At 48.3% G+C, this 11,842-nt stretch overlaps 2 protein-coding genes across 4 annotated transcripts in view; both read right to left on the reverse strand.

The window, feature by feature from the left end:
* Positions 1-1,348: 1,348 nt before the first annotated feature.
* TMEM106A (transmembrane protein 106A) lies at positions 1,349-8,258 on the reverse strand. 2 transcript variants are annotated; one of them, XM_010842464.1, is made up of 10 exons: positions 8,148-8,258; positions 7,767-7,849; positions 7,075-7,185; positions 6,747-6,973; positions 6,150-6,213; positions 4,836-4,989; positions 4,133-4,273; positions 3,981-4,024; positions 3,254-3,307; positions 1,352-2,753 (listed from the first exon to the last, which is right to left on the reverse strand). In XM_010842464.1, the coding sequence occupies exons 4-10, from the start codon at positions 6,952-6,954 to the stop codon at positions 2,633-2,635; spliced, it is 786 nt and encodes a 261-aa protein (XP_010840766.1). In that variant the 5' UTR covers positions 6,955-6,973; positions 7,075-7,185; positions 7,767-7,849; positions 8,148-8,258; the 3' UTR covers positions 1,352-2,632. The 2 variants fall into 2 exon arrangements, with proteins under 2 accessions (XP_010840765.1, XP_010840766.1); XM_010842463.1 differs by lacking the exon at positions 7,075-7,185 and having other exon boundaries at positions 1,349-2,753.
* A 174-nt stretch (positions 8,259-8,432) lies between these two features.
* The window catches only part of NBR1 (neighbor of BRCA1 gene 1), a 28,721-nt gene continuing 25,311 nt past the window's right edge, over positions 8,433-11,842 (reverse strand). For both annotated transcript variants that reach the window (XM_010842473.1, XM_010842472.1), the window contains exon 22: positions 8,433-10,220. In XM_010842473.1, coding sequence (XP_010840775.1) covers positions 10,047-10,220 — 174 coding nt within the window. In that variant the 3' untranslated portion in view covers positions 8,433-10,046. The remainder of the gene's footprint in view (positions 10,221-11,842) is intronic.

Genomic DNA, 11,842 nt, shown 5'->3' on the forward strand with positions numbered 1-11,842 from the left:
ACAGAACCAGTGGATGTTGGCAATTTGATCTCTGGTTCCTCTGCCTTTTCTAAAACCAGCTTGAACATCAGGAAGTTCACGGTTCACGTATTGTGAAGCCTGGCTTGGAGAATTTTGAGCATTATTTTACCTTGCATGTGCTGCTAAGTCGCTACAGTCGTGTCTGACTCTGTGCAACCCCATAGATGGCAGCCCACCAGGTTCCCCCGTCCCTGGGATTCTCCAGGCGAGAACACCGGAGTGGGCTGCCATTTCCTTCTCCAATGCACCTAGCGTGTGAGATAAGTGCAATTGTGCAGTAGTTTGAGCATTCTTTGGCATTGCCTTTCTTTGGGATTGGAATGAAAACTGACCTTTTCCAGTCCTGCGGCCACTGCTGAGTTTTCCAAATTTGCTGGCATATTGAGTGCAGCACTTTCACAGCATCGTCTTTCAGGATTTGGAATAGCTCAACTGGAATTCCATCACTCCACTAGCTTTGTTTGTAGTGATGCTTCCTAAGGCCCATTTCACTTCACATTCCAGGATGTCTGGCTCTAGATGAGTGTGAGTGATCACACCATCGTGATTATCTTGGTCGTGAAGATCTTTTTTGTACAGTTCTTCTGTGTATTCTTGACAGCTCTTAATACCTTCTGCTTCTGTTAGGCCCATGCCATTTCTGTCCTTTATTGAGCCCATCTTGGTATCTCTAATTTTCTTGAAGAACTCTCTAGTCTTTCCCATTCTGTTGTTTTCCTCTATTTCTTTGCATTGATCGCTTATTGGACTGGCCCCCCTCCTCCCCCAAATCCATAGGCTTCTTCCTCCCTGGGTCTCAGCCTTTCCATGTAGCAGAGACAGGTAAGAGGCTCTAAAGCCCCCAGGTATCCCCCTCCCCACTTCCTGAAACTGACAGGTGGGGGTCCCCAGCCACATCTCCTGTTCTACTCTTTACTGGTAAGGGGGGACGGTGCCTGGGTCCTTTCATTCTAGGATGGCCTTTGGGTGGGAGATTAACACATTCTGGTATTTTTGCCTGGAGAATCCTGTGGACAGAGGAGCCTGGAAGTCTACAGTCCATAGCGTTGCAGAGTGAAACATGACTGCAGTGACTCAGAATGCACAAAGGAACCTCTCAGTGCAGTGTTTCTTGAGAGGAGCACTTGGGGGAAGTATGGGGAGGTGGGGGACACAGAACAAGAATATTAAAGTTGGATGGGACTTCAGAGATACGTAATGAGAGAAAGGGAGAGAAGACAGAGAAGGAGGGCATGTTCCCAAGGGGCTCAGGGACTGGGGAAGAGACCTCGATGCCCTCCTGGACATTAAGAAATAGGCTGTGAGACGGGGAGTGTCCACCAGCAGCTCCTTTCCCAATTATAGGAGACCTTTATTTTTCTTTTTTAAACACTGTTAAGTACAGTTTAGTGAATACAATATAAATCCTTTACATTCTCCAAACTCTACACAGCACAAGCTCCAGCCTGGACTTCATGGACTTTCATGCTGTTGCCAGCACCACTTTGACCCCAGTTATTCAGGCATGAAAGTGTGCAAACGGCATGAACTCCTTCCTTCCTCTTGTCCCCTGGTCAGCTAGTCATCAGGTTCTGTCCCCACTTCCCTTTCTCCATCCTTCCTACTTCAACTTTCCCCACTGTCCAAACTCATCTCTCTGCCTGTCTGAGTGATAGAAACCATAGTAAAGGCGACTGTGGCACCATCTGACCTGTCTGTGTTCACTCACATGGGCTCAGGGTTGTGACCTCCTTCAATAAATACCTTTTAAAATGACTCTGGCTTTGTCTCTGTTTTTCCTGTGCAGGCCCAGAAGGTGCCAGGTACCTCCCTTCCCTCCTCTCCTTTTGTTCCTGCTGTGCAGAGAATAATATTAATAAAAGTGTTTTATGGAGAAGAGAAGCTTTAGCTGCAGAACAGCTCTGTGTTCCTGGGGACCCAGACCATCTATAACCAGGAAGGAGGCAGAGCCAAAGGGCCTTGGCCAAAGGGTGGGCAACAAGTTACCAGGAGAGAAGCAGGCCATCACCAACGATCTGTCACGTGACCAAAGCAAAAGGCCCTGGGGACAGCATGGGCTGATCCCTGTCATTCTCATCACTGGGTGGAGAACTGGAAAAGGATCCATGGAGTCAAACCAGATAAAATGAACGCTTTCTCCGCATTCAGGCAGGAAGAAGGTCTTCCCTGGAGGAATCAGGCAACCAAGGTGCTCAGCATAGGAAGGTGGGTGCTGCTCCATGCCTCTGAGGCAGCTGAGGAAACGCTGGGTCAGACTTTGCTCAAGACACAACCAGAGGCCTCTGGTGCTGGCCTCTAGAAGAATCAGGCTTCTGATCCTGTAGAAATCAGAGAGGGTGTGTGTGTGTATTTGTGTGTGTGACAGACAGAGAGAGACACTGTGTGTATGGGTGTATGTGTGAGAGAGAGACAGTGTGTAGGGATGTATGAGTGTATATGAAGTTAACTTCCACAGGAAGCTTCCTCTGCTGGGGGTGCATGGCGTGGGGAGGGTATGATAAAGCAGGGTTTTTCCTTTGGCAAAGTCACTATGGTCCTACTGGGCACCACGGAGTTGTGGGAAGTATAGATTGGGCCGGCAGGCGACTGGAGCTTGAGAGCAGCGGACAGGTCACGGCGGGTGAGAGACCAGCAAGTGGGGCACAGACGTGTTTCCCCGGCAGTCCACATATTCATAGCTCTGGAAGACCAGCTGCTCGGAACGGCTCAGGTAGGAATAGGTCAGGGTGCCCCTGGGGAGGAAAAGCAGGCTTTGATGCTGTGTCTGGGAGGAAGAGGAAAGCCTTGGCCTTGCTCTGTTCTCTGGGGAGGGCTGGCTTCCTGCTCTGTCATGGCTCCTGGGACAGCTGCCCCATCCGGGTCCCGGGCAGCTCCGTGGGTGTCACATCAACAGCTCAGAAGCAAGGTGGACCCTAGAGGAAGGGCTGGATCTGCCACTATCAAGAGCCAACAGATACATGGAGTCACCTTGGATGACTTCCTTCCCACTAGGGGGAGCTGGAGGCAGGAGGTGGGGGAGGGGGGACTTCCCTGGTGGTCCAGGGGCTGTGATTCTGAGCTTCCCATTCAGGGGACGCAGGTTCAATCCCTGGTCAGGGAACTAGAGTCCACATGCCACAACTAAATATCCTGCATGCTTAACCTAAGACCCAACAAAGCCAAAATAAATAACTATTAAAAAAAAAAAAAAAGAAGTGGGAGAGGGGATACCAGGGCTTCAAATCCTACTTACTGGATGTACAAAAGCACGTGGTGGACTTTGATTTCCAGCCAGGTACAGATTTTGCTGAGAAAGACAGAGAGGAAGAACATGGGATCACATTTCACACTGAGCAGCCTGTCAGTTCAGAGGAGACCTGCAGTCCCAGGCCCCTGGCCTCCTTTCATGGGGAAGGCAAGGACCCAGGCCACTCCCACCCCTTCCAGCTCCCTCTGCCTAAGGTGAGCACTTCATTCCCCCAACCCCCACTGGCTTGGCCCAGGCATGTGCTGGTCGTTCCCTTAGTAGAAGACAGCGAGTCAGGCTGAAGAGCCCAAAGTCAATTATTGTAAAAGTGAAAGTGAAAGTCGCTCAGTTGTGTCCAACTCTGTGACCCCATGGACTTGTACAGTCCATGGAATTCTCCAGGCCGGAATACTGGAGTGGGTAGCCTTTCTATTCTCCAGGGGATCTTCCCAACCCAGGGATTGAACCCAGGTCTCCTGCATTACAGGCAGATTCTTTACCAAGTGAGCCACAAGGGAAGTCCCATATATTGTAAGGATTAACCCAATTCTAGCCTGGTTTTCATTCCAATCCTGCTCCAAACAGGGGCCCTGAACACTTGCACACTGCAGTCTTGGCCATAAGTGTGCAGGCTGAATGCAGGGTTGCTAAGCAATCAAGAAATCTGGTGGGGGTTCAAACTGGGTTTCCAACCAGGAAGGAGGTGAGGGAGAAGAGATCAAGGGCTACTTACTATGTGTTTTCATCATTTATCCTATTGGTCACTGCATAAAACATCTGTCAACCAAATGGTCATAGGGTTAGCCCCAACTGCAGCTGCCCCCTTCCTCCCACCTGTGTCCACACACTTGTGGGGTGTGGGGCTGGCCAGCGAGAGGGAGTCACCTGTTCACTGGCCAAAGGGCCGATGTGGAGAAGGAGGCTGTGAGAGACCTGTCCCACCACGAGGGACAGGTGCAGAACCTCGATGGTCAGCTGGGTCACAGTGATAGGGCAGTAATTGTTATTGGAGATATTCAAGATACTCTGGGGAGGAAGACAGGGAAAGGGAGGGGTGAGAGTAACCATCCTTGGCAAGAAGAAGTCAAACAGTTTAAAAAAAAACCCAGCCTGATTGAGCCCCACCCCAGTGAGAGCTTCAGCTGCTGGGGCACCAGTGCCAGACCCCTTGGAGGGGTCACCGTTAACTAAGACCGTAAAAGTGAAAGTATTAATCGCTCAGTCTTTTCCAACTCTTTGTGACCCACGGACCAGGCTCCTCTGTCCATGGAGTTCTCCAGGCAAGAATACTGGGACATTAAGCTGTCTCAAAATCCAGTCTCACCCTGCAAGGCTCTTTCTGTTCCCCTGCCCACCTGGAAAGTCTCAGGCATACCACTCCCTAATACTGCTCTGGCCTCAATTCTAACCTCTCACAGTTCCAATCCTACACAATCTCTTAGGGGCTTCTCCCCAGGCTTCTGACATCCTCTGAGTGCCGTAAGATCCCTGGCTACCCATGTCCAGGGTCAGAACATGGGACAACGGCTTCAGAGGAGTGGTGCCTGGAAGGTGGGGTCGGAGCCCAGGGGCACAGGCACCCACCCACCGTTATGTTGAGGTAGACATTGGCCTCATCAGTGGCCACCGTGGAGGAGTTGAGGCCCACAGGCTGCACGGCGATTGTCCGGGGAAACAGGAAAAAGATGATGAGGGAGGAGGTCACCAGGCAGATGGACACTGCCAGGAACACGGAGAGTTTCCTGTGGGAAAGCAGGACCCGGGTAGGGAAGTGGAGAAGTCTGGACACAGAAGCAACCTGGCCAGGCGTGTTCAGATACTCTTCTCTGTACACAAGGCTCTCCTCTGAGTTCCCCCCACAACTGGACACTTAGCTCCTCAGGTGTGGAGGACCAGCCTAGAGTCAGGGGTGGCCCAGAGTGGGGAGAAGCACAGGACTGAGAAGCCAGCAACTTGGTGTCCATCCCCAGCTCTCTGTACCCACTGGCCCAGTAACTCTGAACAACCCATTTAACTGCCCTAAGCCTCAGTTTCCTTGTCTATAAAATGGAGATAATTCATTGTACCTAACCTACCTCATACAATCTGTTATAGGCTAATTCAGGAAAAGCCACCAATTCCTGGTCCTGGTGCATAGTCAAAGGCTAAACCAATGCCAGCTATAATCACTGGAAGAAGTCTACATGAATTTTGAGAGTTCTGAATTTTAATACTCATATTCAGAACCAGACATCATCTGTCCATCTAATTCAAAATTGTAATACCCATTAAAGAGACTGCACCTTGGTAGCACCTTCTAAGGGGCACTGCCAGATTTGGACTCTGATGCAGTGGTCGGGGAGGGCTGGGTGGTGGCTCCCAGATGGAAGCTGAGGACCCTGGGAGGAAGAGCTGAAGGGATTCATGTCAAACGACCCAGATGACAAAGAGTCACAGGCCCCCACAGTGAAACTCAGGGCTGCCTCTGAGGTTCTGAAGGGTCCCAGGTCAGGGAGGAGCTGGCTTTCCATCTCTATGGGGAAGAGAACAAGCAGGTCTGAATTGCCATAGCAAAGGAAGTTCTTAGGAAAAATCACTTCCCCAAACCAATGGCAACCTCCTCCATCCTGGAAGGACTTGCAGAGTCAAGAGGTCCTCTCTGTCTTCAAAAGGGAGCCATGCTTCTTGGAAGCAGTGATCCTTTGGATACCAACTGACCTCAGGTGGTCTGCTGTGCCCTGAGATTCTTTAACTAGGAAAATCTGTGGAAACAGGGTGCTAATATGTCTGAGCCCAGTGAGGCTCAGGCTTTTGGAGGAGAACCAATGGAGAAAATTTAGTAGAGGAGGGCACATTGGGATGACCAAGAGGAATTGCCCCCATGGGCAATGCCTGCAGAACTCGGGTAGGAAGAGGGGCTTACGTGTGCCTGGGCTTCAGCCTCTGGTCCCCATAGGGGATAAGGGCCACCAGCTGCTTCTCTAGCTCTGTAGAGAGAAAGAGGGTAAGGAGGGCCACGAAGTGTTCATGCCAAGTTTCCTGTACCAGCCTGCGAGAAGCACCCCTCCATCCCACAGAGCAGTCTCAGAAGCATGCTATCTCTGACCCAGGGCAGGACTGGGGACACTGGCTGTTGGCAGCTCAGATTTGCCATCTCTCGAATGGAGGTGAGATTTTCATTAACATGGGTGAAGAATTTCTGCAAGTCACCATAAGTCAGAAAAGCCCAGTTTCTTAGGAGAGGTCATGGTAACTTCCTGAATCCTACGGCAGGGTTGCTAAGGAAGCAGAGAGGCTGGAAATCCCCTGGGGTTGGGTGGTACAACCAGGGCAGGAGGAAGGTCTCTGCAGAGAGCCCAGGGAGGGTTAGAATCTCCCTGGGCCAGCCTGAAACTGGGGGACTAGGAGCTGGACTACCTAACACCATCCAGGGAGACTCAGAGGGGCCTGGTGCTGGCCAGCTGGCTGTTAAGAGCCTTTCCTGGATCCCAGGCTACTTCCAGAGCCTGCGGCTACTCACCTCGAGGAATCTCCCCACTGCCCTGGCAGGTGGGACAAGTTACAAAGCCAGCACCAGCAGCCCTTTCACAAGGCACACAGGAACAGAAAGGCCTGCTGTTGCCCATGCTGGAGTAGCTGGCAGCCTTGCTGCCAAAGGCTGGGTTGGGGGGCAGGATCAATTTGTTCTCATCCTTCTGAGAGGCCAGCTGGGAGAATGTCTCACCCATTGTTCAGGGGTATTTTTCACTAATGAAAAAAGAACAAAATTCAGTTAGCGTGGATGCTGGGTGTCACTGTGGTTTTAAGTTTTTGAGACTGGCAAGGGGCCCCACCACAATTTCAGCAACCTCAAGCCTAAGAAAGTGAAGGTATGGAAATTCAAGCAGTTAACACGGTGGCTCTCAGATCAGGAATCTCTGCATTTCAACTCCTCTCTTTATAGTAGGACAGCTCAATTCCTGAGAGGGAAAAGCAAAGCAGAGGTTATTTCACTTTAAGGGACTTTCATAAGTGAAAGCGGAGCACTTATTTTGTTCTGGAAAAGTTGCTGAGCTGTCACTGATTACCAAGGAAGGAAGTTAGATAGGGCTGGCTTGGGGGCAGCAGCCAGGAGAATCCTTTCATCCTTTGAGACAAGGGATTCTTAAGATGTCTCTCCAGTACCCCAGGGGCAGAAATGCCTGAGGTCTCCCAGCCTGGGTATAGAAGGAAAGCTTCCATTCCTGAACCTGGGCAGGTACTGGTGTAATAGGGAGGTATGGATTCTTTGGAACAAGAAAGAAAAAGGAAGCTAGACTGGCCACAGATGTGGCTTAAAAAACCCCTAAAAAGGTCGTGGAAGGGAGCATAAACCTCTTCTATGTTGCTTTCTGAGTTGGGATGGGGAAGAATGTCTGGGGGAGGAGCAACGTCTGGGTAAGTCCTTTAAGAGGAAGAACTGAGGCTAAAAATCTAGATTCTCCCCTAAAGAGTGGAGTCAAATGAATGGGCATCCTGAGCTGAACTCTGACCTTCGGGGCTAAAATAAAATGAGCCTCACCTGGCTTAGGTCTGAGATCCCGGGCTCCTCTCAGCTGCCAGAGGACGAGAGATTTTTGGAGTACGTAATTTGGGGACGAGAGCCTGTAAGGGAAGGGTGGTTCCAGAGTCCTTGGGGAAGCGAATGCCCCGTTGGGGCAGGTGGGGAGCCGCGACTGCGGCCTACCTATAGCCCCAGCTGCTTTACGCCCTACTCTGAAGCTGGGCGTGGACTGAGAGGCTGGGATTTCATCGAAAGAGGATTTTAAGTCCCATCAGACACCCCGAGAGACCGTTAGCAGAGCTCGGTACCTGCGTGTTGGGCTAGGAGGAGGAGGCACAGGAGGGGCCTGGGCCCTTGTCTCCCAGAGGAAAAGTAAAGGAATTTCTCAAAGCGCCTTACCCTCGGGCCACCGCGGCGACAGAAACGCCTGCAAAGTAGAACCGAAACTGCGGGAGCCGGGGTCTCGCCCCAACCTTTGATTCAAAGCCTTGGGAGGCTCCGCCCCGGCTCCTCCGAACCCTCCCTGCCAGGGCCCGCCCCGTCCCTGCCAGGGCCCGCCCCGTCCCTGCCAGGGCCCGCCCCCTCCCTCCCAGGGCCCGCCTCTCTGAACACAGCGGCCAGAACGTTTCTCAGCTCTTCAAAGGACCACGCGAGGTCCTGGACGAAGGTACCAGCCAGGGCAGGTAAGAGTTTCAAAGTTTATTTCACCATTCTTTAAGCGGTTACGTACAAGTACAATGGGACAGACGACTGGACCCTTACAATACGACTCAGATGGTCAAGACAGATCCCGTCCCAAATCAACCCCAATTAATTACACACAACCGGCCGCTCAGCCTCTACCCAGAAGGCTCCATAAAAACGTTTTAAATAACGAACAGCCTGGTTGGCTTGCAGTCTGAATCCTGGCCTATTTAATAGCATTCAAGAGTTATACTGTAAATAAACATCATTATGGCTAATGATTACATCATCATTCATTGTAATACCAACCAGGTTATATAATACTATTATCCTTCCCCCTTCGGGCTGGGGCGGGCGGGGGGAGGGTCAGATTTCTTCTTTTTCTGCAAGCAGTTTTTATGACTAAAATCTTTAGTGTTTTTTGTTACCTCTTTACCAGCTGTACCCAAGACTCCTTTCTATAACCAGAGTGAGGACTTTGGACCTTTGTAAGCAAGCTCTTTCCCCACTCACCCTGGGGTTAAATTAAACCAAAACTTCTTTCTGTGAGTTTGCTCCCCATCCAAGTTTTGTAAAACAGCCTCTTTTTCTTGTTCTAAGTTCTCCTGAACAGATTTCAAACATTCAAGAGACATTCAGGACTTCCTGAATCCCATTTCAAAGCCTCACACCCACTCATCTGCCTGCACCTGAATTTTACTGAGATTCACATAATAAAGTTCAGTTTTCTCATGTTTCTATACAGCCCTTGCCCACTCTACTGTAAATAAGACCTGCCCCCTGACATAAAGAAAAAAGGTAACTGTTAAATTTACTTTTTCCTTTAATAGAAGAGTTTTCTTTCCTTCTTTATAGGATTAGCAAAATATTTCACACTACCTAAATTTTTTCCCTTAAATAAAATACAAATGTATGCAAAATTGCTACAACAGACACTGTTCAACAGGTGCTGGTGGGTTAATTAGCACACTCCCCGCTCCTTACTCAGAAGTGCAGAGACGTGGAAGGTGGATATACTTCAACGCATCAGTGGGGTCTTTAGAAAACAACAGTGCTGATTTCCGAGACTTGCAGAGAAATGACTTTCTACTTGTAACGGGAAGAGTAACAAAATTCCTATCACGTTCTAGGTGTCATTTTAATACCACATAGCTATTTAAGCTTGGGATAGGTTAGAGAAATTATGAGAATAATTCTGGAAAACAACTTCCAAGGTTAATTCCTTTTAAAAACTGACAACAGATATCCCCATAAAAACATCCACATTAAGCAAAGAAAAATACTCAACTTCAGTACAAGCAGAAAGAAAAATGGTTCTATAGGAAGTTTAAGTTATACTCTTCAGTGCACTAAAAGAGAAAGGAGCTTTATCCAAATCAACTGAAAAATGCTCTTCCTACAATTCACCTAATGTCTACTGTGAAAATTTAAGTTCTGGTTTTTGATTTGCTCCAAAAAATACTGCAATGGCAGGTACTGTCTGGATAGTTCAATGATGGGCTCTATTATAGATTCATCAGATTAAAAAATAAGCAAGGGTCTCTACCCCATGCCCCAACAGAATAAAGATCATCTCTGAGCAGCAGGCGAAGTTATTTAATACGAGGCCACTCCTCAGTAGCGGTGGCTGTACCAGTCGTTGTTGTTGACCTGAAGGAGTTCTGTCACCACCTGCAGGATGTTGTAATTGTGTTTCTTCAGCAGCCTTAGGTTCAACTGCCTGTCACAGAATCCCATTTCAAAGAGATGGGCCATCAGGGCTGCTGTCTGATCTTCAGAAACTATTGGCTGTGTAGAGTCAAGAAAAGCAGAAAAACAGTTTCAGTAAAAATCTGTATTATTTTGTTGAGTAATTCTAATCTTTCCAGATTTATTCAAAACACTAGGTAATTAGGTGCAAGACTATGGCACTCCTGTCCACCCAATACCAATGGGTCTTTTGAGGGGATAAGAAGGACTGGGAAAACTCTATTTTGGATGAGGTATGTTTGTATCCCAAACCAGGGAACAAATGAACTGTCTTTAGAACTAGATGAAGGAAGAGATGCAAACACACTCTGGAAAACCTGTGAAGATAAAGGTGATCATGATGATGGGCCAAGGAGAAGAGCTGTTACTAGAAAAAAGTCTGGGAAATTTAATCAAATACGCAAAGGAGCTGGACCAGAAACTGCTCAGGAAATTATATCCTGGGCAACCTTCTTGGCTTTTTTTTTTTTTTTAATAAAGAATAGCAATTCTTTATTGCTAATTTACTTAATCTTTTATTTTTACTTTCCTCTTTGGACCAAGCTCATAACCTTCCTAAATCCTCCGAATACTTGGAACACCCTCTTATTTACTTAACAGCTGTGTTGAGTACCAATTTTCTTATCAAAAAAAAAAAAAGAGAGAGACACAGGTTAGCTAGTATTTTGCAGGTGTTTGAGTGGATTAAAGCTCAACATTCAGAAAACTAAGATCATAGCATCCAGTCCCATCACTTTATGGCAAATAGATGGGGAAACAGTGGAAACTGTGGCTGACTTTATTTCTCTGGGCTCCAAAATCACTGCAGATGGTGACTGCAGCCATGAACTTAAAAGACGCTTACTCCTTGGAAGGAAAGTTATGACCAACCTAGACAGCATATTAAAAAGCAGAGACATTACTTTGTCAACAAAGGTCCGTCTAGTCAAGGCTATGGTTTTTCCAGTAGTCATGTATGGATGTGAGAGTTGGACCATAAAGAAAGCTGAATGCTGAAGAATTGATGCTTTTGAACTGTGGTGTTGGAAAAGACTCTGTAGAGTTCCTTGGACTGCAAGGAGATCCAACCAGTCCATCCTAAAGAAGATTAGTCCTGAGTGTTCGTTGGAAAGACTGATGTTGAAGCTGATACTCTAATACTCTGGCCACCTGATGCAGAGAACTGACTCATTTGAAAAGACCCTGATGCTGGGAAAGACTGAGGGCAGGAGGAGAAGGGGACGACAGAGGATGAGATGGTTGGATGGCATCACTGACTCAATGGACATGAGTTTGAGTAAACTCTGGGAGTTGGTGATGGACAGGGAGGCCTGGCGTGCTGCAGTTCATGGGGTCACAAAGCATCGGACACAACTGAGCAACTGAACTGAATGGATTAGGAAAAGAAAGCATGTCAATATGTTGAGCACTGTCTCTGGTATTTCTCTCTTCTACTGTTCCCTTCTATTTCAGAGTAAGTTATCCATCCTCCTTTCCAGGTTAATCCTGAATGAACCTTACTTTGTATCTCATTACCTCTCGTCACCTTGGAAACATTTTTCTACTAATTAACCTCTCTCATTTTGATTGTTAACTTCCTTTGCTACTGGCTCACCTTTAAAAATGTCTCCCTCCACATTACATGTCCCAGCTTTCACTCCTTTTCCCTTTGTATAGTCCAG

This window comes from Bison bison, unplaced genomic scaffold (assembly GCF_000754665.1).
Source record: "Bison bison bison isolate TAMUID 2011002044 unplaced genomic scaffold, Bison_UMD1.0 scf7180017864180, whole genome shotgun sequence".
Taxonomy (NCBI): Eukaryota; Metazoa; Chordata; class Mammalia; order Artiodactyla; family Bovidae; genus Bison; species Bison bison.